At 29.9% G+C, this 25,043-nt stretch overlaps 2 protein-coding genes across 2 annotated transcripts; one reads left to right on the top strand and one right to left on the bottom strand.

The window, feature by feature from the left end:
• The first annotated feature begins 4,520 nt into the window (after positions 1-4,520).
• On the top strand, positions 4,521-19,197 carry LOC119689870 (solute carrier organic anion transporter family member 4A1). The gene is made up of 7 exons (XM_038104801.1): positions 4,521-4,838; positions 9,214-9,491; positions 9,587-9,770; positions 12,825-12,927; positions 13,925-14,884; positions 14,945-15,136; positions 18,907-19,197. Exons 1-7 carry the CDS (start codon positions 4,706-4,708, stop codon positions 19,070-19,072), a joined length of 2,016 nt encoding a protein of 671 aa, XP_037960729.1. The 5' UTR covers positions 4,521-4,705; the 3' UTR covers positions 19,073-19,197.
• A 1,124-nt stretch (positions 19,198-20,321) lies between these two features.
• Positions 20,322-21,098, bottom strand: LOC119687341 (cuticle protein 7). Its single transcript, XM_038101626.1, has 2 exons — positions 21,021-21,098; positions 20,322-20,920 (listed from the first exon to the last, which is right to left on the bottom strand). Exons 1-2 carry the CDS (start codon positions 21,081-21,083, stop codon positions 20,519-20,521), a joined length of 465 nt encoding a protein of 154 aa, XP_037957554.1. The 5' UTR covers positions 21,084-21,098; the 3' UTR covers positions 20,322-20,518.
• Between the last annotated feature and the right edge of the window lie 3,945 nt (positions 21,099-25,043).

The raw sequence follows: 25,043 nt of genomic DNA, 5'->3' as shown, positions 1-25,043 counted from the left end.
TCGTGAATGGTTTTGACAAGATGACCAGTAAACATATTTGTCCATAAAAATTTGGTTTTGTTGGATCTTTATTGGTCTTAGCTACTGCCACTGTCTTAGCTACTGGTCTTAAAAACATTTCGTATATAAAATATAACACTTTATCTGTAAATTCTCTTAATACTTTGTCAGTCACTCTTCATATCTGCGAGATTTGTTATTTTTAATTATATATATGATCAATGTTTTGATCTCAATAATATTTGTCGTCTCTATGTAGAGAACTTGCTTTCTTATATAGGTTCTAATTCAATTGTTTAAGAGTTGTTTGTAAACGCATTTTGGAAGTAGTGTTATAAGAGCAGATTCTTTACACATGGCTTTTCGCACATGAATTTTCCAAGTCTTTTTTACTATTTTTTTACAAATTTCTTTTAGTTCTTTGATATCTTTGCGAAGTTGTCTTTTTATTCCCGACGAACTAGTTACTTGCTATAGCTTTCTCGGTTTCCTTTTTTGTTTTAATTTTCACAATTTTTTCTTTATTGACTGACGTACTTCGGTTGGCTGGTTTTAGATTTGAAGTGGAACTTACAGCAATTTGTGTAATTATAAGAATAAAGGGAGCAATTGCGCATTCATATCGGTTTCAGCTTTTCAATAGGTTACGTAGGATAGATTTTTTTTCTAACAATTTAAGAAAATAGTTTCAATCTATTTTATAATTGTTTATACCAGTGACGTACTTATAATGCCGAGGTTTAGATAAGTAGTTCAATAACACTGGGGAATGACCTAAGAAAAGTTCATTAAGCTATTCCACTGTTATCAGATTGTGATGAACTTGTTTTCTTACAAAGCAAACAATCAATATTAATATTATGTTCATGTTGGATAGTCAGTATGTTGAAACACCAGAACTAAGAAACTTACAATTGTTTTCTTGTATGGCTTTGTAAAGGTTTTGCAGGTGTTACTCTCAACTCCCATATATCATTTTTGCCTTTAAACTCTGTAGAGTTTGTAAAATAATATATCAATTCGAAAAGCAATTTTTTTTCTTGATTTTTAGTTTAATTGAAAATATATAACTTAACCCAAACGAATATTTTCAATAGTTTTTAGAAGAGCGAAAAAATTGTTTAAAAAAAACGACTATTAGTACCTTTAAAAATACAAAGATTTTATATGACGATCATTAATTTCAAGTAGTTAAGAAGTAGTGGCAGGCCGAACTTAATTTGGCAGAGAACAGTGGCCATTGTGCGCAACAGAGAAGCTATGTGAATCTACTATGTCTATAATAATAATAAAAAGTAGTTTATCGATAATGTGTCCAGTTATCATGTTTGATATATTCTAAATTTGAATGGCTAAAAAGAAAAAAATCATTTGTCAAAAGACAATTGACAGATTTTTTTAACAGAAAGAATTCACATCTGAATATGTAATTAATGAAAAAATATCCTAAATTAATATTAATTCTTTAGATGTGTTTTTTAGATGTTACTTGGTAATCGAAAATAACATTGATCCAGTGAATCATGTAGGAAGTAAGTGCCTTACAAATCATGGACAGTGATTTCTAAATCCCAATATTACAATATGATTCTTAATATTTTTTTTTTGTTTTTTAATAAAAATTCAGAGTTATATTTATAATCTAAATTTGTAGGTAATGTTAGATTCATGCGGCAAACGGTATAGTTGATCAACTTACTCAGATCCTACGAATTGATTGCAATCCCATTGCTCAACAAGGCACCTCAACAGTATTACTTATGGAAATTTTTTGAGACTCTTGAAATTTTTTTTAACTTTACCGATGGACACTTCTGCAAGAGAGCTAAAGATCTGTTTGTTTGAAAAATTCGTCCTGCATCTAGCTAGAACCGGACCGTTGCAGAAGAAGTATTTCACTGTTTCTGTCTTCTTTCCATTTTTATAATCTACATCCGTACTCGTTAAAAATTTTTTACATATTAAGAATATCTACTTTTATTATTTTTTTTTTGTCAATTAATTATTAATTTTTTTTTATTCTGTAGTTTTTTCAAAAGGTACCACATATTCTTAATTGTACAAACATCATATATTTTTGTGTATGTTTCGTTGAAATGTATAGTATTTACCAAATAAAAAATAAGTAGGATGTATATTAATTACTTTTAATATTATTATTAATATAAATAGTTCATTTGTAGAAACAAAAAAGTGTTACAGCATCTAAAATAAATGTTAGTAAGTTAAATCCGGAGTCATCAATTCACTGCATTAAATCTTTCCTTACAAAGTAATAAACGCTTCATGTTAAAGACAAATGTTAACAGTGGTTTAACAGAAGCATGCCTGAAATATGATTTACTTCTACCGGAGATGCTCATCTTATCGTGTAAATCGCTTAAATTGACTGCATATTGAATTAATGGGCGGGAGATTGGGTGGTTGATTTTGTTGAAACAATGTTAGTATGCAACATTTCTATGCTATCCATTTTTAACAGAATTTTTATTAGATGATTGTTTATGTTGTGTGTTGTGTGTTGTGTGTGAGGGATTTTCTGTTATTTGCAATAGAAGAACTTGAAATTATTATTACAAAATGTTCTTTGCGTTTAGTTGTATTTTGCCTCTTAGCTGCGTAGGAGGGTTTTACAGATATTTACGGTTGTGAGTGTTCGTAGTTGATTTCCAGTTTCAAATTAAAATTTTGACGGTTAAATTTTGAATTTAAAAAATAAATAATTTAACTTCTTTCAAAATGATTATAAATATGTATAAACAAAATACATTATATGCATACTCTAAATGTGATATTAATTTTTAATTTCAATATTATATTAAAAATAATATTAAAAAAATACTTTTTGATATTTAAATATTGATAAAGAAACAGTTAATAAAAATAAATTAATATTAGATATGTACATATATTCCCTTATATATAAAAAAATAAAATATATTGGATATTTTACGATAAGTCGTATGAGAAATATGAAAAATAAATATAGATAAGAAAAACAATGAAAGAAATTTTGTTATAAAGTATTTTTAAATAACAAATTATTCCATACATAGTTATTTTAGTAGACATTAATAGCAAATGTGTTTGGTAAATGTGAATATTTAATTTGTTTTCAAAATAATTTAACAGTTATTAAATTATCGGTACAGAATTTCTGGAAACACCCCGTAAATGATCCTTTATTTCATAGCCGGGGGGTGTTCCATTTTTGATATTTAACAAGATATGGGGTGTCAGAAAACCCTTGTATTATTGTGTTGAACAGAAAATTTCTTTTATTGACAAGTAATGACGTTTTTGATTAAGTTAAGAGTTCAATTTATTCTGTTAATGAGTATTTTGAAAGGAACCGTAAACAAATGATTCACTAGAAATCCCATCAAACAGACAGTATCACATCTTTTTGATGAAAATTAACTTTCGATGTCAGTCGACTCATCTATTTCAACATTCATTCACTTCTCGTTTTCAGTGATGATTCACCTCAAAAATTTATAATTTACATCACATTTGGAAAGGAAATCTTAGACGATAATTCGATGGAGTAATGCTTTTTTTGTAAGAACTTTTGAAACTCATATATAGTCTTTTGAAATAATAATAATTATAATAGACCTTATTTTATTTAATTCAGATCTTAACAATTCATCAAAAAAATAAAGTTCCAAAATTAAATCAAGATCACGAAACGGTTTGTGACCACGTACGCGAACCGTTGCAGTCAATTAATTTACTATCTCAGTAATCCTAGGAATTGTCAACTAGCCTCCGAAAACGTGGTGCGTCTTTATTATGAAAATCACTGATTTGAAATTTTGCAATTCACACAAATTTAGTAATTATTTTCTTGTTTCAATGGTTTCGTTTCTTTCTGATAATGGGGAAAAAGGTAAAATATTTCCAAAATGCTACATTTAGCTTTCCGAATTGTTTACGAAAACATATGAACTCTTTTCGTAACAAGTCTTTATATATGAGCTGTGAAAATATATATAAGGGATGTTTCCCAGCTATATATTACAAATGCAGTAGGTTATTCCTTATCTCCAGAAACAAAAAAAATCGGTTGAAAGGTTGAGAAAACGATTTGCCTTAATCTCGTCCAATTCTTTAAAACATTTATTGAGATATAGAGTGTCAAAGAAAATTTTATATAAATGAAACCATTATAATCTTGGTAAATATTGGAAACAAGTCTACACTTAAGATACAATTTTTTTTTTGGGTCCTTACATCAAGCATTCATCTCCCTTATTTATGGAACTTTGTTGGGAAATACTTTGTAATAGCAACAATATTTAAGTCTGAAATAGGATGAAAAAATAGATTTCAATTGCCTATTAGGAAAAACGAGCTTACTTTCTGAACAAAACTTATAAAAATTTAAAAAATCGAACTTTATACTTATCTCAGTGAATCTTAATATGTACATTTTACGGATGATTTATGTACATATACATATAACGTGATTTATTTTTTTAATTCATTTAGCTCGATGCAGTCAATAGATTCTAATATTGATGTTAGAAAAGATTTAAATGTATCTGTGAATCACGAAAACAGCAATTTCAATGTAGAAGTGACTTTACCGTCGTTATGGACCACAGACAACACTTTATGTAGCAAAGGTACTTTTATTCAAAATAATAATAACAGCGCCAAATCTAGTCAAGCCGAGAATATAGCCGTCGATTTTGTAAATATGGATGTCCATAATAAGGAAGATTATTCGATACAAACAATTGGATGGGGCAAAATTAAACCGAAATGTTTGCAAAGGTTTTGCAGTGCAAAATGGGCGCTGTTCTGGTTATGCTGGGGTGGAGCTATGCAAGGTAACTATTTTAGTTTGAAAGAAGTATACTAACTGGAAACTATTATATTAATATACTAACCCCAATCTATTATATAAAACTAAAAATATTACATAGCTATTTTATAATATTAGAAAAAAGTTAAAATTGTTTTTGTTGTACAATGTTTCTTCCTTTTTACATATTGGTGGAAATCAAAAATTAGTATATTATTAGAATATTATATGAAATCTAGATATTGTGCACTTCATGATGTATTTTAATATACCAAACTATGAAAAACATAAAATCTTTATTTAACAAAAGTTAACTCTGGTTTTGGCACTTGGACTATAATTGGTGAATAAGTGGATTTGATTGCAACTTCTTCTAATTCAAGAACTTTAATTATGTCAAATACCAAAGTATAAAACGATCCATTGTAAAACAATAATTTCATGCAGTTAAGAAACTTATTAAATAGCAATGAATTACAATGAAATTTTTTTTTTAAATTGATATTTTTTATTTTTTGATGATTTTTTCTTTCGGAATACGTGTACATTTTTCCAGTTCTGTTACATTAGCTTCTATTATGTCATTTAATAATTATCATGACATTTCCAATCGCCATTTTTTCGGGGCTCTCGTATTTTATAACTCGCGGTTTTGATTACTCTCTGGTCGCTATAGTGTGGTGGTTCTAACAAACTGTTAAAAATATTTAAGTGATTGTATTTGATTTTTATTTCAAAGCCAATAAACGCTGCTTCCAATGCGCGAAGACTTTATTATATCTAAACGCTCGTAGCCTCAGCCATATATATAGTATTTTTTTGATTATACTTTTATTCTATTTGATGTACTTTTTAATATTTTTGCGAGTGATGACAGTTTTTGGACACCTGCGCATGATCACTGCCATAACGAAATTGAAAAGATCACATGATAAGGGATTACCTTGTCTGAAGCCTCGCACGGTATTAAAAGGTTCAGAGAGATCCTGCCTTGACGGAATTACTGGTATTGCTCAAGATCATTCCGCAGAGTTGCATTAACTTTGCAGGGATATCGAGCTCAGACATTGCGGCGTAAACGCGATTCCTTATGGGGAATAGAAAGTTGCTTTATAATCGACAAAAAGGTGGTGGGCTTTTTCCAGGATTTGTCGCAGTGTAAATATCTGAGCAATAAATATTGAGTAAATTATAGTGTTTAAATTTAATAGAACAACACTTTATAATAGTTAAGCTGATTTGTAGAGATTTGGGTTATGTGGTAGTTCTAAAAGTGGTACAGCAAGTGTGATTGTATGTTGGCTTTGTGTGTTAAGACGCGACTCTACTATTCAAATTTGTCAGTCCAAAAATATTATACGAACAATGAAACTCATGTATGCTTTCAAAGATCATTGTTGACGGATATTCGGTGGTATCCAAAATAGTTGAATGGTATCAGAAAATTTACTAATTTACTAATTTCTCAATATTATCTCTTTGTATACAAAACTAAACTTTTGTTATTGAAAATTAAAATTTTAATTATAAATGTTTAGAAAAATGCAAAAAAGTAAATATATAAGGTAAAAATAGTCCAATATATTGTCCAATATCTTTCGAATTAAATTCACCTGTGATTTTTTAAAAAAAATAAAAGTAATTTCAAATAGTTTATTGACAAGAGTAAACTACGAAAAACTCGAAAATTTACTTATCTAAAATCAACCAATTTTAATTTTATTTTTAAAAGGATTAATATTTACGTACATTTAATTGTACGAAACAAATACTCGAATTTCAATACACTCGACCTAATCGAACATTGCAAAGCTGGTACATTGTGAAGGACTACTGTTTTGTTTTTAAAATACAGAATTCTTCCAATTGGTCTTAGTCACACTGGAGTGATATTTGAGAATTAATTGTGCTGGAATAATTTTTGCGCAAGATCACACTGGATGAATTCTAGGCATTGAAAACTTGCTTTGCTGTGAATGTGGAAGAAGAAGAACAAAAAAATAAAAGTACTGATTCATTTTTGTTTTCAATCGCCCCAAAAGCAGTTCAACATTTTAAATCTGAAAGTAAGCAAAACTATGTGAAACTAGTTTCTTATTGACATTTTAATGTAGCGTCCAGGAAAACTGAAATCAAAGCTTCTTCAAACAATAAAAACCAGGGCTCTGTTAAGATACACTTTTAAGAATTATTTAACACGTTGAAGACCGCATTGAAAAATCTTATTTCTCACATAGGGACTTCGGTATTTTTATTGTTAATTACGTATATCATTTTTTAAATATATTTTTAGTGTACAATAATTTGAGGTAGACATAATTTAACCCCTAGATTTATATCAATTAAAGTGCCCACGGGCGATTACCCGGTCTCAACATGTGCATTTACTCTCGTAAACCGCATGCCCACCGGTGAGTCAGTTTGTCTTCCACATTCTAGCTTTGATTTTGTCCAGAATCCCCATGTAAAACATGGGTGCCCATCCGCACGCGGGCCGGTAATGTTGTTTCGGAGTAACCCAACGGTTGGCATGCGGTCTTTAACGTGTTAAATAGGAATTTTAAGTTTTCAGTTTTTTTAATTTGTTAAAATGCAAATAATAAATTTAAATATATATTTATATAAGGATTCATCCATATCGTGGTTTATTTCAGGGCATAGTTCTAATGTTACTAAATCGCAGTGTTACTTTCTTCAGTGATACGGCTCTTTTTTCTGATTGATATGTCAATAAACAATTTACATGATGTGATATGTCAGATTAAATCACAAGATCATTTCATTTACAAAAAGACAAAAAGTTACTTTTTTGAAATCAACAAATGTGTGATACAAATCATCTATTCCGATCGGTTTAATTCAATTAAATTTCTTTTGGTGTGAAATTAAAGATATGAATGTAAAAGATATATATGGCCTCACCACATCTTCTTTTTGATTTGTTATGAGAAAAAGTCATGGACTTGTAGTTTTAATGTAGTTGCATTAAGTATCGTGTCGATACGAACAATCTTTAAGTCTTGATATTTTATATCTTTAATCATTTTTACGGTATTCTGTGTAAAGTAGTTTATTTAAACAGTCACTACCTGGTTTTAAAAGTTATTTAGTAGGCCTTGAAGTATTATTTTTCATTAAAACAACAGTCATAATATACCAGTAGTATAGTATACCAGTATAGTATACTAAACGTTTTTTTCTACTTGTGTTTTTTTCTACAATTTTATACAGCACTTCCCATCTCTTTTCCCGGGCCCATTAACATAAATAAATACTCCTTGAAATCAATAATCCTTCAATTCACACAATTTATACCAATTCTAAAAAAAGAAAGTACAAAAAGTAGATTTAAAAAAAAAAAACGATTCTTCCCCGTTATAATTCATACATCCATGTAATTCGTCACATGGGAGTGAGTTGTATGTAAACTTTTTTCAACATTTATTTTTTTGATTTTTCGTGAATAATTTTTAATATTATATAGAAGTAAGTAATTTTTTGGGTGATATATTAATAAAAAAGATTTTCAACAAAACTGCATAATTACTTTTCTTCAAAACGTTTTTGAACTCTTCGGGCAGTGGAAATTGGGGTCGTATGTAGATTTTTATCGGCCACAGTAAAGTAACACCATTTGGCCATAAATCATGCAAATCCATCCTAACTGATTAATATTTTCGGTCACGTGCCTTTTAATAAAAACGTGCACTTAGCTGTAACGAAATCACTTATGAAGATTTATAGTTGCTTGGTGTTTGGTGTCGTTATCTGTTGCTACTTATTAGCGATGTTGTATGACGCTAAATGAATAATTTTATGCAAAGTTTGTTTGCTGACATCGTTAATAATGGTAACGAATGGTACATATTTTTCTTCAAATCTGTCGGAATGAGGCACAAACAAAAAAAAATAATTAATTTCCACACCAGCGTCAATCGTCATAATAGATACTTTAAATAAATCTACACATGCACTACTAAGGTGGCTCAAGTGATATTTAAACAAATTAAAAATGAAGTTTTCAATGAGTGTAGACCAGGAAATATGCAGTAAAATCCATACGAGTTATATTATAAAATTTATAGTATCTATCAGATTAGGAGCACTGATTATAGTAATATTTATATTAAAATGAATACATTACAATATACAAATAAAGTTCTTTTTATAGTAAATTATTTTAAAAAAGTGCTTGAACGAAGCACCGTTAAATGTTAAACGAAGCAATTTTGAAAACATGAGTATGAAAATAGATTTAATTTTTGTGTTTTGGTTTTCTGTATTTTAAGATTTATTTTAATATTTTCTAAATTAATTAATTTTTTTTTCAATACTTTTTATATAAGTAAAATAAAGAAAAAATTTTTTTAGAAAAATAAAAATTACTTGTGTATTTGCAGGGTTAATTGTTAATGGATTTATTAATGTGGTAATTACTACAATCGAAAGACGGTTTGGTCTTCGCTCAAGTCAGACTGGAATTATTGCCAGTGGCTATGATATAGCCTCATTTATTTGTCTTGTGCCCGTCACCTATTACGGCGGGCGTTTCGGTACTTCTAAACCGAAAATAATTTCATTAGGTATCGTGCTCATGGGATTAGGCTCTTTTGTGTTTGCATTGCCGCATTTTTTAGTCGACAATTATCGTGCTACTTTACTGAATATTGACACATGTGTAGACAAGGTCACATCAAATTTTTCTCAGACAGAAGTAAGTACACCAACCCAAATTTAATTGTGTGACTACTATTAAAATTATTAATTTTTTAGTCAAATGCGACTACGAATAATAGAAATCATGAAATTTCCACCGATGCTGAAAACCTCACATGGACAGTTTGGTTATTTTTCTTCGCTCAACTGTTGCATGGAGCTGGCGCATCCCCACTTTTTACTTTAGGTGTTACATATATAGATGAAAATGTTTCGAAGAAAATGTCATCTGTATATTTAGGTAAGTTTGGTGTTTATTTGCAGCTTCTTAATATTTATATGTGAAGATTTACTTATATGGCATTTACTATTTCAATCAAACAATTAATAAAGTATACCACATCTTTTGTTAAGCTGTGATATTGACATTGATAGAACATAGCTGAAATTGTAAAAGAATTGCATCAGTCATTTTAATAGTATGTTTCTTTGCAAATCAAGAGCTTATAGAAGAGTCGTCAAATTGTTAAATTTTAAAAAAAGTAATAACAAATAACATTGTCGAATAAAAAAAGTTTATATTTATATGTCTGAGATATAGCTCATCCGTATTACTGTTACTAATGGAAACAGTACTTTAATATATGCAGTGTTTTCGTTCTTTCAAAGAAGTTTATTCTATAAATATAATAACATGGATTCTGTTTAAACTTCATGTATATTAAAGACCATAGTAATACGAATTTCACTTTGTTGTCTGTTGTGATTGTACTAAGTTTTTTGATTTGATTTAAAGCAAAAATGTAAAATAAGAGGCATTTGTGATGGCATTTGCACAATATGCGTTCTACATTCTATACTATCCCTATGCCTTTCGAGATATTAATTTTGTTTTTAGTACTTGAAAGTTAAATAAAAAAGATGTGACTGAAAATTGCTGATTCTGCAAGATGATTCCACAATTTTTTTCATTCATTATCGCAGATGTATTGGCATTTACGATATGGTTGAGAGGGTTGCATGTCATATTGCGATTATTCAAAGTTTAAAGATGAGGGTGGATGTGTAAGTTAATAAGATAGAGTTTTCATATTGCTGACAACAAAATTTATTGCTTTAATTTTCTCCCAATGGTTTAGCAAAACAGTGCTTTAGACAATAAAATGCATATACCATACATAAATATTGCGTTACAATATTATTTACTAATGTGAATAAATCCGGCATTGAAATTGTTTATTTTCAGTCATAGCTCAGTATTTTGCACTATCTGCTCAAATGAGTTTAACATAAAAAAACAAGCTTTTATAGCACACAACACACCATCATTGTTGTTGCAAATTTAACTTATTTTCAATTGCGTTTGCGTTTGAAATGTAACAATAGTCATAAATGTGCTTGTGATTATTAAATTAGCTCAAATGAAGATACTGTTCAAAGAATTAAGATAATGAAAGACAATCAAAAAATGCAATTAATAACTGACGAAAAAATATATCGTTAGGATAAAAGATGAATATTTGTCATATGATAAATAAAAAATTACAAAATTAAAAAATTATTTATATTACAAAATTTCATAAGCTAGTTAAATTATTAATAAATGTTTTATTTCGTCATAGTTCTAAGCATAATAAATCTAATATTTTTATTCTAATCTTATTCAATTTCTTCAACTTCTATAACACTTTTAATACAAATCAGCTGTGCCCCTGCTTTCTATATTACACTGATTTGAACATGCAAGTGAATTTCTATTTAATGTTTGCTGAACTCACATCTTTAGATATTCCTATATATCCTGACATATTTATATAACTCTTGTATATTACTCAACCTGTTTTTTGTGAGTAAATTTTGACATCGTCGTAAGAATATATCTCTGCTAACAGCTCGCAAAAATAGTTTAACAACAAAAATATCAATTAATAACTTCATACAAAACATATTATAGATTATCATCTACTATACAATAAATTTATTATATAAAAGCTGGTGTAAATCCATTACTATAAGCTCATGACATTTGAAATTTTTTCCTTGTTTTCCAATTTGCAAAATCTATAATGGAGGTCCTAAATATCGATTATGTTAGCTGATTTGACATTAATTGGTAATAGAGAAAGATCGTGTAAGCGTTATTACCCAATTGTGATAAGTATTTCTCAATTTATAATACGTCCGCTGTGACAACTGTTTTTGATAATGTGTAAGGAATTATAGTAACGCGGTACAAACTTTTAGAAAACTAATTGGAACTATAACGTCCTTTATCAATGAAAACAATTAAAGTTCTTTTACCTATGATGATAATTTCAACTGTTTTTTCTTTATATATATGTAGCAAGCACCATATTCATCTACCATGTATTGAATTTTGTCGCAAGGTCATCTTCACATCATAACTGAAACATATCACAAAATCTTCTAGTTATTGTATCCTTGAAATGATGTAAAAAATATCTTATTTCTTAAAAATGTTATGAAGTTTGTAGATGTTTCCAAGTATAATTGAATTGTTGAATTGATTTTCCACTAATATATAACTTAGGTATTTGCTTTATATAAATATGAAATATATTTCTAAATTATATTAGATGGCAATACATTGATTCTAAAACTTAGTTCCTAATACAAGATCCATGTTTTTAATTTGAAAAGTTTAAAAGATATTTTTTGTTCAATATATTACTTAAAATTAAAAAAAAAAAACAAAAAAAAATATAAAGATTTAAATACACTAACATTTTTCAAGAGCCTAAAAGTTTCTTATCTTTCTATTTTTTTAAATTTAAATAAATTTTTAAACGAAGTGTAGCTAATAATATTGAAGTATACCTTTCGGCCCATACTGTTAGGTGCCACCTATTCAAAATTATCAACGTCTCGTATAAAAAATGAGAGTTTTGATACATCATTGCCAAAATATTAAAACGTATATATTAAGTAGACTTGAAAACTAAATTTTTATTAGAAATTTTATATTAATTTAATTTGTAAGATATCAAAATTTAATATATATAATCAGCATCAGATCGATCTTACTTGATCATTGTTTGAAATTGATTGCAATCAGTGGAGATTGGTTGGCTCCACCTTAAATTTGTTCTTTAAAAAAAGTTATCGGCCATTTTATATAAATCGCGTGTTTCCATAATTCCCAAAATATTTTCTCCCATTAGTTAGCTGTTATCCTCTTAAGTTTTAATCCCTTATTAGGTACTTAAATAATTGAATTATTTGCGCTTTGACAGTATATAGAGCAGGGGCTGCCAAGGTCAATTCTATTAAATAAATACAACAAAAACAGTTAAAGTAATAAATTGATAAGGATTATTAACTTTATTTAATGTAGGAATTTATTACACAATGGCTATAATTGGACCTGCTGTGGGCTATGTTTTAGGTGGACAGCTTTTACTTATCTACACAGACTTTATGAGCGTGGATGCTGAACAGTGAGTATTTAAAAAACTCAGTATATCAATATGTATTATTAACAAATTTTCATTTTTATTTATATAAAAAATTTCAAAGGAATTTAAATAAATGATGATTATAATGGAAGAAAAACTGATACTGTTCGTACACGATTTGAATAGCTATTGAATGCAAGGCAGCGATTATCATGGTTGGGCATCTACAGGGACCAGAATAGCGCTCGAATATTGCGCAGAAAATATCATTGATGATATTGTCTTTTTATATGTCAGTGTGCATACCTAATTATATTAAAAAATGATTCTTCGTTGCGAATAATAGCAAGTTTTTTGCCCACTTGCTTGAATCTTTAACTAACAGGACTGCACCCAAAATCACGCTCATTTATATGGCAACTCTAGTAATAGTTATTTCAGTTTACTGATATAGAGCAGTCATTCTGCACTCTGCAGTCATTCCTATATAGATGTGTTGTCCACCTTGACAATTGTGTACAACTTCTTTCAGTTGAAAAGATGCACCATCTCTATAAATGGCCTGAATATTTAGGTGCATAACTTTTATTTTGTTTGCAGACTTTGTCAATATTTGATATTTTTTAAGTATTTCCTTGGTGGCTAATGGCTGATTTTAAATGATGACTGTCAAATACGTTACTCAAAGTAAAACTCTTGGGGGCGCCACATCCTCACCGCTATATTAAGTTCCGCACGAAGAGCATTGCGTTGTCATTACAAAGTTAAATGCGATCAGACGCGAAACTTGATGTAATCGTTTCCATGGACTTGCGACCCCATCCACCAAAGATCTATGCTTGCAATTGCAAATAGCTGGCACCAACTTAAATATTTTTTTTTTTAAATCCTGTTTAATAAGAACTCCATTATATATAACTTTATACTGAACTCAGTCCTTGCACTTTTATTAATTTAATAGTTTATTTTGTTTATTTAGTTCAAAATGTTTGCATTATGTTCAAAGAATTTGATATACACTAATAATACTATTTTATAGAATTGGGGTAAATTTTCGGAGTAATGTGTGGATAGGAGCTTGGTGGATCGGATTTGTATTTTCGGCTTTGATATGCGTTTTGATTGCAGTACCAATTTTCGGATATCCGAAATCGCTTCCAGGCGCTGAAAAATTACAATCTGAAAAGGTTTCAGAGGCTTATAATGCTGATGATGTACTAAAGAAAGAACAAAAGTTTACAAAGTTTAAACAACTTCCAGTGGCACTTTTATCACTTCTGCGTAATCCAACATTCGTTTTTTTAAATTTAGCTGGTGCCTCAGAGGGATTACTAATAGCTGGATTCGCAGCATTTTTACCAAAACAAATAGAAAACCAATTCAGTATATCTCCAGTATGGGCTGCGCTAATAATGGGTCTTATTACAGTTCCAGCTGGCGGTGGTGGCACATATCTCGGAGGATATTTAGTAAAAAAGCTTAATTTGACTTGTGCAGGAATTATAAAGTTATGTTTACTGGTCACGTTATTGGCTATATTTTTTACGACCTGCTTCCTTTTCACATGCCCTAATTTAAAATTTGCGGGAGTCACCTCTAGTTATTTTATAAATTTGAACGAAGCAGATACAATCAAAAAGGCAAAAACGGAAAATAACTCAGATCTATATCTTGATAAACTGAATGCTGCATGTAACGTGAATTGTGGATGTAATCGATTTGACTATGAACCGATCTGTGGTATTGATGGCATGATGTATTTTAGTCCATGCTATGCTGGTTGTAAAGAAGAGCATGACGTAAACCACACAAAGGCATATACTGAATGCAGTTGTATTAATACAGAATTTAATAATTATAATAGTTCCTTAATGCCAGCAGCAACAAATGTAATGTGCAAATCGAAATGTGATTATTTAATGCACTTTTCAGCGCTCTGTACCGTGCTTATGTTATTTACTTTTCTAGCCTCAATGCCAGCACTCTCTGCTACTTTAAGGTTAGTTCATATAGACTTCTAGTTTTAAAGTCGTTTTTTATTAGTTAATTTTCTTGGTAGATGTGTTCATGATGATCAACGATCTTTTGCACTTGGTATCCAATGGATCAAGGTGCGTTTATTAGGCACAATTCCAGCACCGATGATTTTTGGCACCTTAATTGATAAGAGCTGCATACTTTGGCAAAAGATTAACTCCGATTTATTGGAAACGGGTGCATGCTTGGTTTATGATAATAAACATATGAGCACGTAAGGAAAAATTTAAAATATTAAGATTCTTTAATATAGATACCTATATATTTTTATTTAAAATTTTTATGATTTTATGAGAAACCTTTTCTTTAAACTTGGAGTATGAATAGTTTATCATGTATTAATTTTAAATTTATTTTGTGTTCACAAAAATTAATTACAACATTAAGTCGAAATAAGTTTACTTAAGTTTTTTTTTGACGGAGAATATAGAAATATTCGTTTATTACTTATTCCGGAATATAGGAATTTAAGTTGTAAGAACAAATTTTTAAATTTCAGTTTATTTGCAAAAATTAACGTAGAATAAATTTGCAAAATAAAAAGAATACTATATTACTACTAGTTTTTACTAGATTCTTAGGTTCGCCATTATAATCGTACCCCTCGTACGTTACCAGTGAAGAATTTATCATAACTGTAAAGATTTGTGTTGCTGTTAAAGTACACAAATGGGGATAATCCTAAGTTTTTAAAGCGTACGTAAGTAAAATTCGTGTTTATCTCCTGCTTATAAATAATAAGATTTACAAATCGTTTGTTGGCCTAAAGTCACATGTATTCTTTCAAACCGTAGACATACCTTACAACTCCATACAAAAATCTCCCACATACAGATTTTCAATAAAATTTTCAATTTTCGATAAAAAAATGACTGCCAAAATATTAGTTAAGTATTTTACAGTAGATCCTTGATAACTTCAATTGATCCCATTATTATATGAAATCAATTATAAAAGATATATGTATCATAGGATGTTACAAAACTCACTTAAAAAAATTATAAATACATAAATTCGATTTTGATTTCTTATTCACAAGAGTTAGTAAATCTTGAGACTTACAGGTTCTAGAATTGCAGCATTTTGAACTTTTTCGGTTATATACAAGGTGAGATGAAAAAACTGCAACCAACTTCAGACTGCTGTCATTTCTAAACCGCTCGTCCCACAGCTGTCAGATTCTAGTGACAGCTCATTATATTGTTTACAAGCGCACAAAAGCATTTTGGTGGGAATTTTTCAGAAAAAAAGTTATTTGTGATGGAATTCAAGCGTGATAGTGTGATTGCTTTCCATTTGGCTGGAAAACCACAAGTGGCTATCGTTAGAGCCCTCCAGCATTTAAAAGTGAATAAATGTTTTGTGTCTCGTACCATCGCTCGTTACCATGATACTGGTAACGTCAAGGAAGTGGACGAAAAAAAACAGCAACATCGGCAGAAATGGTTCGAAAAGTGAAGAAGCGAATTGAACGAAATCCGCGTCGCAGTGGACGAAAAATGGCTCGTGAGCTGAACATATCGCAATATGCCATTCAGCAAATATTGAAAAATGAGCTTGGACTAAAGCCATTGAAGTTCCAAAAAGTGCAAGATCTTACTGATGCGCAAAAAAAAGTTAGACTCGAAAAAGCTAAAGAGTTGCTTCGCTTGGCCGAAAGTGGTGAACTGCCGAATTTGGTTTTCTCCGATGAGAAACCATTCGTTATCCAGCAGTTTGTAAACAAACAAAATGATCGTGTTTACTTGCCAGAGAGGTCAGCTGAAAATTTGCAACTTCTGTTGGCCACCACAACTCAAAAGCCGGCCATGGTGATGGTGTGGGCCGCCATAACAGCCGATGGTCGCTCGCCGCTCGTATTCATCGACCGTGGGGTCAAAATCAATGCGCAAATCTATCGCGAAAATATTTTGGAGGGAGTTCTGAAGCCCTGGGCACGCAAACATTTCGGCCGCAGACCTTGAACATTCCAACAGGACTCAGCACTATCGCACTCAGCACGCGCCACCCAAGAATGGTTAAGAAATGAGGTTCCTCGCTTCATTTCCACCGCACAATGGCCACCAAAATCTCCGGATGCCAATCCGTTGGACTATTGTGCCTGGGGTATTTTGGAAAGCAAGGTTGGCACTAAAAAATACCAAAGTGTCGATCATCTCAAGCAAGCGCTTCGCCGAGAATGGGACAAAATACCACAGAGCCACTTTCGGGCAGCGTGTGATGGTTTCATTGGCCGTTTGAAGGCCATAGTTCGTGCCAAAGGTGGCCAATTCGAACAATTCTAAACCGATTCTCAAATTTGATGTTATTTCCGACATTTTTTGCTTTCATTCAATAAAATTTAAAAAAAATGAAAAAATTATGGCGTTTTACTTTGTTGCAGTTTTTTCATCTCACCTTGTATATGCATAACTGCATTTTTATACATATGTGAAAAAACATAAATGATCATATGAAAAATTTCTATTAGTAATCGACTATTATGTCAGACTCTCGTCAAAAAAATAAAAAAATACTATTGTTAGATGAAAAAAATTAAAGTAAATCTTGTATTTTTTAAAAAAAAAAATTAATAAATAGTTTATTATGAATCATTTATCAAAAATAGTTTAAGATCTTTACAAAAAATGTATTATTCAACCTATTTTTTATTCAGGTTATAATCAAACTATTGTCAAAATATCTATTTAGAGTTTTAAGTTTATGAGAATAACTCAGAAATTATATCAAGAATAATTCAATTCTTTGAATATTTCGTACAGAGTGTAATTTTAATCATGGATATGAATTAAAAACTAATAATCTGAAAAATTCCTAAGTTTTAAGTACCATCTGCTCAAAAAGTATCCGGATTTTATTGTTTGTTAACAACTCCTTAAGTAATAGCCCTTTGAAATAAAATTTAAATTTGTATGTTTTATTTACAAAACCCGAGTACTTTTTGAGCAGATGGTACACCTGTTCAAATTTATCTTTCTTCTTATAAACACATTAAAACCATAACACAATCTATATCCCTGCAACTAGCATGGACCGACAGCAATAACCTTGTAATGAAAAGCCCATACCCTACGTAATGTTGCTAGCAGATTCCTATATCTAAAATTAGTAAAATTTCTTAGAATACTTTAAATTCTAAAATAGCTGAAAAACTTCTAAATAGCTAAATATTAAAAATCATTAAATACCTAAAGTTTAATTACGAAAAATATATTTAATGTTGATTTTATTTCAACAAGGATCCTCAACCGGTACCCAACGATTAAATCTTTGTTTTTAAAAAAATCAAAAAACAAAAGTATGTAGAATTTCTACGAAAGTACTGCATGAAATACATCCTGAGTGTGTCAATAATGTAGTGAATACTGCAACCTAGTGTTTACGCTATTGGATCAACTGTATTTTTCACAAACAATCAGTAACACAACCGACGTCATCAATACACCCGAGGACCGGCAGTAACATTCGTACAAAAAGAGTCATCAATCCACTTTAATGACAATATGGCCATATCATTATTTATTTCCACAAAATATGTGTTATATCTTCATATCCGATATATTATACATATAAGCCATTTTTACTCTGACTTGGCCATCAGGATGAGCGTTGGACCGCTTGCTAACAAGCAGTAGTATAGACCAAAGTTAATTGTGCTATTCACTGTGTTTTTTTTCTCGAATGGAATACTGATTGTTTTCGTACATTAGGTTATCGAGTGAGCATGACTATCGGTGTCAGTATGTTTACGAATTTATTTAGTTTACATAAAATAGATCCTATTGCATCATAAAAATAATAATATTTAAGTATTTAAATGTAGTATTTTAAAGTAAGATAAAAGATATAATTTAACAAAACCTACTTATATTCAGATTTATAACTCTAAAGCGATATTTTGATGCTTTTATAATTTTTAATAGCTTACTATATATTTCGTATATATGTACACATATATTTTTAACCTATATCGTTTTCTATCAGGTACATGCTGTGGCTTGCGTTTATTGCCAAATTATTCTCGACGATATTTTTCTTTGGTGCTTGGTGGTTTTATATTCCTCCTAAACATATGAGCAACTGCGAAGTAAGTACAAATGACGTAGGATCCAAAAATAATCCAGAGAAGTCAACTGAAAATACTAACTAAAGAAAGAATTTTATGACAATCACAATGACAGATGTGCTCATGTGTGTTTCATCAGGAAAATAAAATTACATAAATAAATTCATACTTACATTATAAAACGTTGCATGTGCAATCGAATATTTACTTTTTTGCCAAATATACACATTTATATACATATTTCATTTTAAGTTTTAATAGTGCGTATTCTATAGATAATGAATGAAAATGGAAAACGATACTTCTAAAAAATTAGTTAGTAACGTTTATTGGTGGAAACTAATAACAGTTCGGCCATAACTTAACCAAATATGTAGTCCTGTTCCTAACCCCAAACAAAAGTCCAGTGATGACAAATCGCATGATATTGGTGCCCAACTTATATCACCAAACCGTAAAATTTCTCACACAACAAATTCGTTGAGTGGCTTCTGTTGTGGAACTGTCCAATTGAAGGCATATATATTTCACATTCGTGAGATTTCACAACAAAAAAGTTGGTAATCATGTGAATGCAACGGTTAGAATTGACACAGTACGGGCACATCAGAGTTTCAGACTATATACACACCATCCAGTAGTTTTTTATAAATACAAGGGTTTTTTGACATTGGACTTTGCTGACGTATCTAGCAAGTGGAAAATAAGGCTCATCACTGCAAAATATTAGAAACAAAAAATCCTCAGTTGTAAAATAGTGATACTAAGTCAGAACCACGAAATGAATTATTATTTATTGGTGTTCAACAATAAATTAATAAATTAATTTAATTGAAAACAATATATTAATGTTAGTATCACTTGCTGTGGTTGCTTTAAAGCCACTCAAGATTTGCAAGTTCTGATGTTAAAACTTTTAGTTATTTGTGGGCTTTTACTTCTTTAGACCTATAAGTCTTTTTATTTCAATTCAGTTACGGAAATCTCATATAGAAATCGGGAGATTCTATTTGTTCATCTATGTCAAGTATATGTATAATACAGAGCACTTTGTTTGCTTTTGTCCAATTTATGCAGGGAACAGATTGAGATTAATGGGTTATGTTGGGTAAGAATTTACGGTCTCTCTCTTTTTCTCTCTCTCTGTCCGACCTTCGTCATTACATTAGCGCAACTAACAATTTCTAGTTATAGTCACCGATTCTACGTTGATTTCTTTTAATTTCTTTGATTTCGGTTTGTGCCTTGGTTGTATCCTGAGTTCAACTCAAGAAAAGCGAATTTTTTTATTTTAAAAAGTGTGAAAGGTATATAGAAAAGTATGTAATATTAATTGATTTATTTTAATATATCTTTATTTTACTAATTATCAATTTAAATAGTTTTTTTATTTCAGTCATATTCGTACAAGAAAGGTAAAAATTAATTGAAATGATTTAGCCTTGTTAAATACTTTAGATTACCAAAAATATGTGAAAAAGATAAGATCCAGGCTATAATTGTGAACATTTGCATTAGGTTCAAAGTACTTCAGTGATCATAACTATAGCTGTCATAGTTTAATTTTGGTTCGTGTGCCTTAGGTACGGGATATTTTGGGTATTTAGTCCCTAGTGGCTCCCGACGTACAACAGCATTAAAACCGCTATGCTTGTCAGATGTATAATCAACTGTACGTAAGTAACCATCAGAATCTATGAGGCTATATTGGCCTTTTACAATATCATCTTTGCGTGATTCCTGCAGGCTTTTTACATCACCTGTGTGATCATCATGAACTGAATAGGAAAATCCATAATGTGCTGGTTTTTCTGTTTCAACTGTTTTAACGAAAGACGGCTTGTATAGCGAAGAAGGGCCAGCATGATAGATATGCCCATCCAGTTCAATAGCGTATGCTGTGCTCAAAAGAATCAAGAAGAAAGTAATTACCTGCAACCATAGAGAGAGTGAGAAAATCCATTGATAAATAAAAAATAATAAATTTTGATTAGGGAACTACAGTACGTATTGACACAAAATTTTTGCTTACCATGTTTAAGTTATATGTTATAAATTTGGTACAAGCAGATTGTCTTTTTATAAAGTGGCACATGAAGCTCCTGCTAAAGACTATAATCAGTAGGAATTAGTGGCTAACTTTTATATGTTTTCAAAACCTAAGCCTACAAGTGTGTTAAGTTGACACATTTTTTATTTAGAATTTCTTTTTCCATATTATTTGCAATAAACCCACCTAAATTTTAACTTACTAATAGCCAGTTAGGCTACTCTGCCAAAATACCCAATAGATATTTCTTTTTTTTTTTTAATATATAAAGCTTTCACGTTATTGAAAATTTGCATCTCTCGGTGTGAGTAACTTAGCACATGTGTATGAATAAGTCCATTTCGGTTCACTTAGTGTTGCAAGATATTGTCACTAAATGTGTATACTTGTCTTGAGTTGCCTTACTTTGATTTTGAAATCATTAGTTGACCAAATAAATGGTCTTATTTTATTATCATATATCTTGCAGCAAATGTGTCGCAATTAACACACTCTTTGCATCTTGCAAAATGTTTTGAAAAATTTTGCTAATTAATAAAGTAATAAACTAAGCATTCAATATCTTATTATTACATTGACATAGTATTGAAAACTCAAGGAAGTTACATATTTTACCAAAAATCTTTTGATATTTCAAAGTGCTTACAGAAGCCATGACTGAGATCCGTAAGTTTAGCAGAACACTAAAGACTTTTCACATATATACAGGGTTATTCATTTTATGGTTCTTAAAACAAACGAAATTAAGTTGCACTTGTGATTGAGATTTTGATCATATTTTTTTCTAGCATATTGCATAATTATTGCCATTAGATGTAATATTATTTAAGTATCCTTCACGGAATATCGTACAGTATTAAACCCTCTTGAAGTAGTAGTCGGTGACTTGTTGGCGCGAAGCTGACAACAGTTTGGCAATAACTTAACAAATCTACGTTATCACAACTCCGAGTATAAGGATTGTGGGTTATCTATATCAACCAAATTCTTTATTCAGTCTTACTAAAAAAACTCCAGTGTTGATAAATCGCATGAACCCAGTATCCATATTATATCAGAGAAACAATGAAATTAATGTTATGTGGTTTATGACATTATTCTATTGAAACCACGTGTTTTTCATATCTATAATCAAGTAGCTGTAGCTCAAAATTGAGTATTTGTGTCATTTCTTTGTCATCTTTGAAAATGTAGTAGTTTATCAAACCTTCAGACCAAAGCCGCACTATAGAACGACTTTTTGTGAATGCAAGGGTTATTGTGATTGATGGATTTTATTGATATATTCAATAAGCAAAAATAAGACTCATAAGATGCAAGATCAAAAGATCGATTAAATGACCGGTACTGTGAAATAACAAACCATCAAATAAACATATGATGCCTTATGTAAAATGATTTAAAGCTAAGAATATTTGTTTATTTTTTAAGTTTACATATATTCGATTGTATTTTATTTATAAAGTAACTTTACTGAACTTCTATAATACTCAATATAAAACACAGCTTAAGGGTTGTGCCAGTAAAAGTATTATATGTAGATGTGATTCGACGTTTTTAAAACAAAGCTCTTCGTAGTATAGTAAACGCCTACTGGTACACTCGAAACAGCGATATTCATCGTGATCTTCACCGCGATCTCAATGGATCTACTATGACTGCGGAAAAATCAAATTTGGCTGGTTATCAACATGCAAGACTCCAGCTGCATACAGATGAAGAAGTATATAAGTTTCTTGTTACAAGTAACCAACGAAGACGATTACTATGTACTAATCCCTTATAACAGGTGGTGATAACACAATAATATTATCTTGAATATATTATTATTGGAAATCTCAATTTACTAAATTTAAACAGCCTGTTGGCTATATATGACTAGTTGTTGTAATAGGAAATATTATAAATAATGTATATTTAATGTTTCAAAATATATAAAAAAAAAACAGAATAATTAAAAGCGTAATTTCAAGCTTATATTAGTATGTTAATATTATTATATTAGATATTTAGTACAACCCGTTTTATAAAAGTAAATGACTTCAAAAGTCGTACAAAACGTCGGTATAACTATTTCCAATCATAGTAACAATTAACAACCTCCTTGGCTTAATTCCAACACACATTTGCGGAAATTTTTGTGGACGGACAGACGGTTTATATGAAGCTAAGCTTAGGTTGTAATTAAATTATTGCCACTTGGAAATCTGGTTAATGCAATTGTGAACTTAACTTTAATATGTTTTTAAAAGTAAAAGTTTATATTTTTTTTAGTGTTCATGCAAATATACAACATACTATTATTATTATTATTTTTTTATTTTTTAATATAATAGGATATGCTAAATTTAATGTTAATAAGCAGTGTAATAAAAATACTACTTTATCTTTTTTAAACGCGACATTGGGTAAAATTTGTAGTTAATGTAACTGACCTACGTTTTAACCAGTGACGACGCGTGCCCTATCTGGAAGGGTGTGCGGCCCTTCTTTAATGTTGTTTTTACATGTACCACTTATATTAAAATATATGAGATCTTTTATTAATAATAACTATTTTATATAAGGCAACAATATATTCGCGCAATATTATATTAACAATTCATTAACAAAATAACATATTAAACAAATTAAATTAATAATTTATATACAAGTTTAATATTATATCAATATGGAAGAAACAAAACTTTTTACATAATTCTCGTAACATCAAACCAAATTTTTTCAAACAAAAGAGTTTGTACTTAGAAACATACATGTTTGTGCAGTGATCAAACAAAATCGAAACCACTTGCAATGTGCGCACAAGTACCCCGCACAATAAGAACAGAAATTCGTGGGTGCTGCTGTTAAAAGGGGAGAGACGAAATGTGATAAAAATGTATGGTGAGATGAGCTGCAAACTTCAGCCGCTCATGCAACCACTTTGGCAAATCATCATGTTGGATTCGTATGCATACAGTTGATATTCGAATAGAACAGAAAATTACTCTCATACAATTCCCACTATATAAATCTCTATTTCTGATATTACGAACGGGAGCACACGCGCATTATTTTGTTCATATGTAACGTATGAATGTGCGGCCAACTTCTTTGCACACAAAGGGGAGAGACGAAATATAATAGAAATGTTCTGTGATTTGAGCTGCAAATATATGAGCACAACTAACAAGTATAGCGGCTAACAGAAGCAAATTAATTGAGTTTTCATAGACAATTATATTTAATTGTTTTTGCTAAAACTTTAAAAATATATATTTATATGGAAATGTAATAAATAATAATAATTCTTGATGTAAAGATACTTAATAAATTTATATACCTATGTTATTTAACATTTTGCAAATTATATTAGGGTGTTCACCGCACACCTCCGCACCTTAGAGCAGTCGTCACTGGTTTTAACCATATATATAATTAGCAATTTGATACTGCTTATAGTTTGAACAATAATGTGATTGGATTACAGATCTTTGAAAATAATAATCAATTGCAAATTTAACATTAAGCTTAATTTAAGACTTAATTTTACAAGGTGACCAGTTTGTTAATTAAACTTTAACAACAAATTAAAAAAACTTTAGAAAAATATCCGAACATAAAAGTCAAGTACGGCTTTGGGTCAGTTGATTAAGATGCGCTAATTCTGAGCTTCATATTTGGCAGGGCACGAGTTGATTCCTGGTACTTGAAGTTTCAAAAAATTATTTACGAATTATTAAAAACACGAATTATTTCCAAGACCACAGATGATGGGAATTTGAGAATACGCGAAATAGCTGTATAGTCAACCAAGAATTCAATTAATTAAAAATAATGTAAACTTAAATTTTGTTGTTATAGTTCACTACTGCTCGAAAAACCTCTTTTACATATTTTATATAAAATTTATGGTATATTTAAAATAAAAAATTATATTTAAAATAATACTATGGAAATCTTTATAGATGAATTATAATCTGTTATTTCAAAATTTTTATTTGAGATAAGTTAAACGTAAAT

Source organism: Teleopsis dalmanni, chromosome X, assembly GCF_002237135.1.
Source record: "Teleopsis dalmanni isolate 2A chromosome X, ASM223713v2, whole genome shotgun sequence".
Classification (NCBI taxonomy): Eukaryota; Metazoa; Arthropoda; class Insecta; order Diptera; family Diopsidae; genus Teleopsis; species Teleopsis dalmanni.
This window is presented reverse-complemented; position numbering and strand designations above follow the sequence as displayed.

What these genes read in the sequence shown, in the direction of transcription:
- LOC119689870 (XM_038104801.1), top strand. Translation starts at nt 4,706, where the DNA reads ATGGATGTCCATAATAAGGAAGATTATTCGATACAAACAATTGGATGG. An exon ending in CTGGGGTGGAGCTATGCAAG is followed by an intron (nt 4,839 to 9,213) that starts GTAACTATTTTA and finishes GTGTATTTGCAG; the next exon opens with GGTTAATTGTTAATGGATTT. An exon ending in GATAATAAACATATGAGCAC is followed by an intron (nt 15,137 to 18,906) that starts GTAAGGAAAAAT and finishes GTTTTCTATCAG; the next exon opens with GTACATGCTGTGGCTTGCGT.
- LOC119687341 (XM_038101626.1), bottom strand. Translation starts at nt 21,083, where the DNA reads ATGTGCCACTTTATAAAAAGACAATCTGCTTGTACCAAATTTATAACA. An exon ending in TAACATATAACTTAAACATG is followed by an intron (nt 20,921 to 21,020) that starts GTAAGCAAAAAT and finishes CTATGGTTGCAG; the next exon opens with GTAATTACTTTCTTCTTGAT.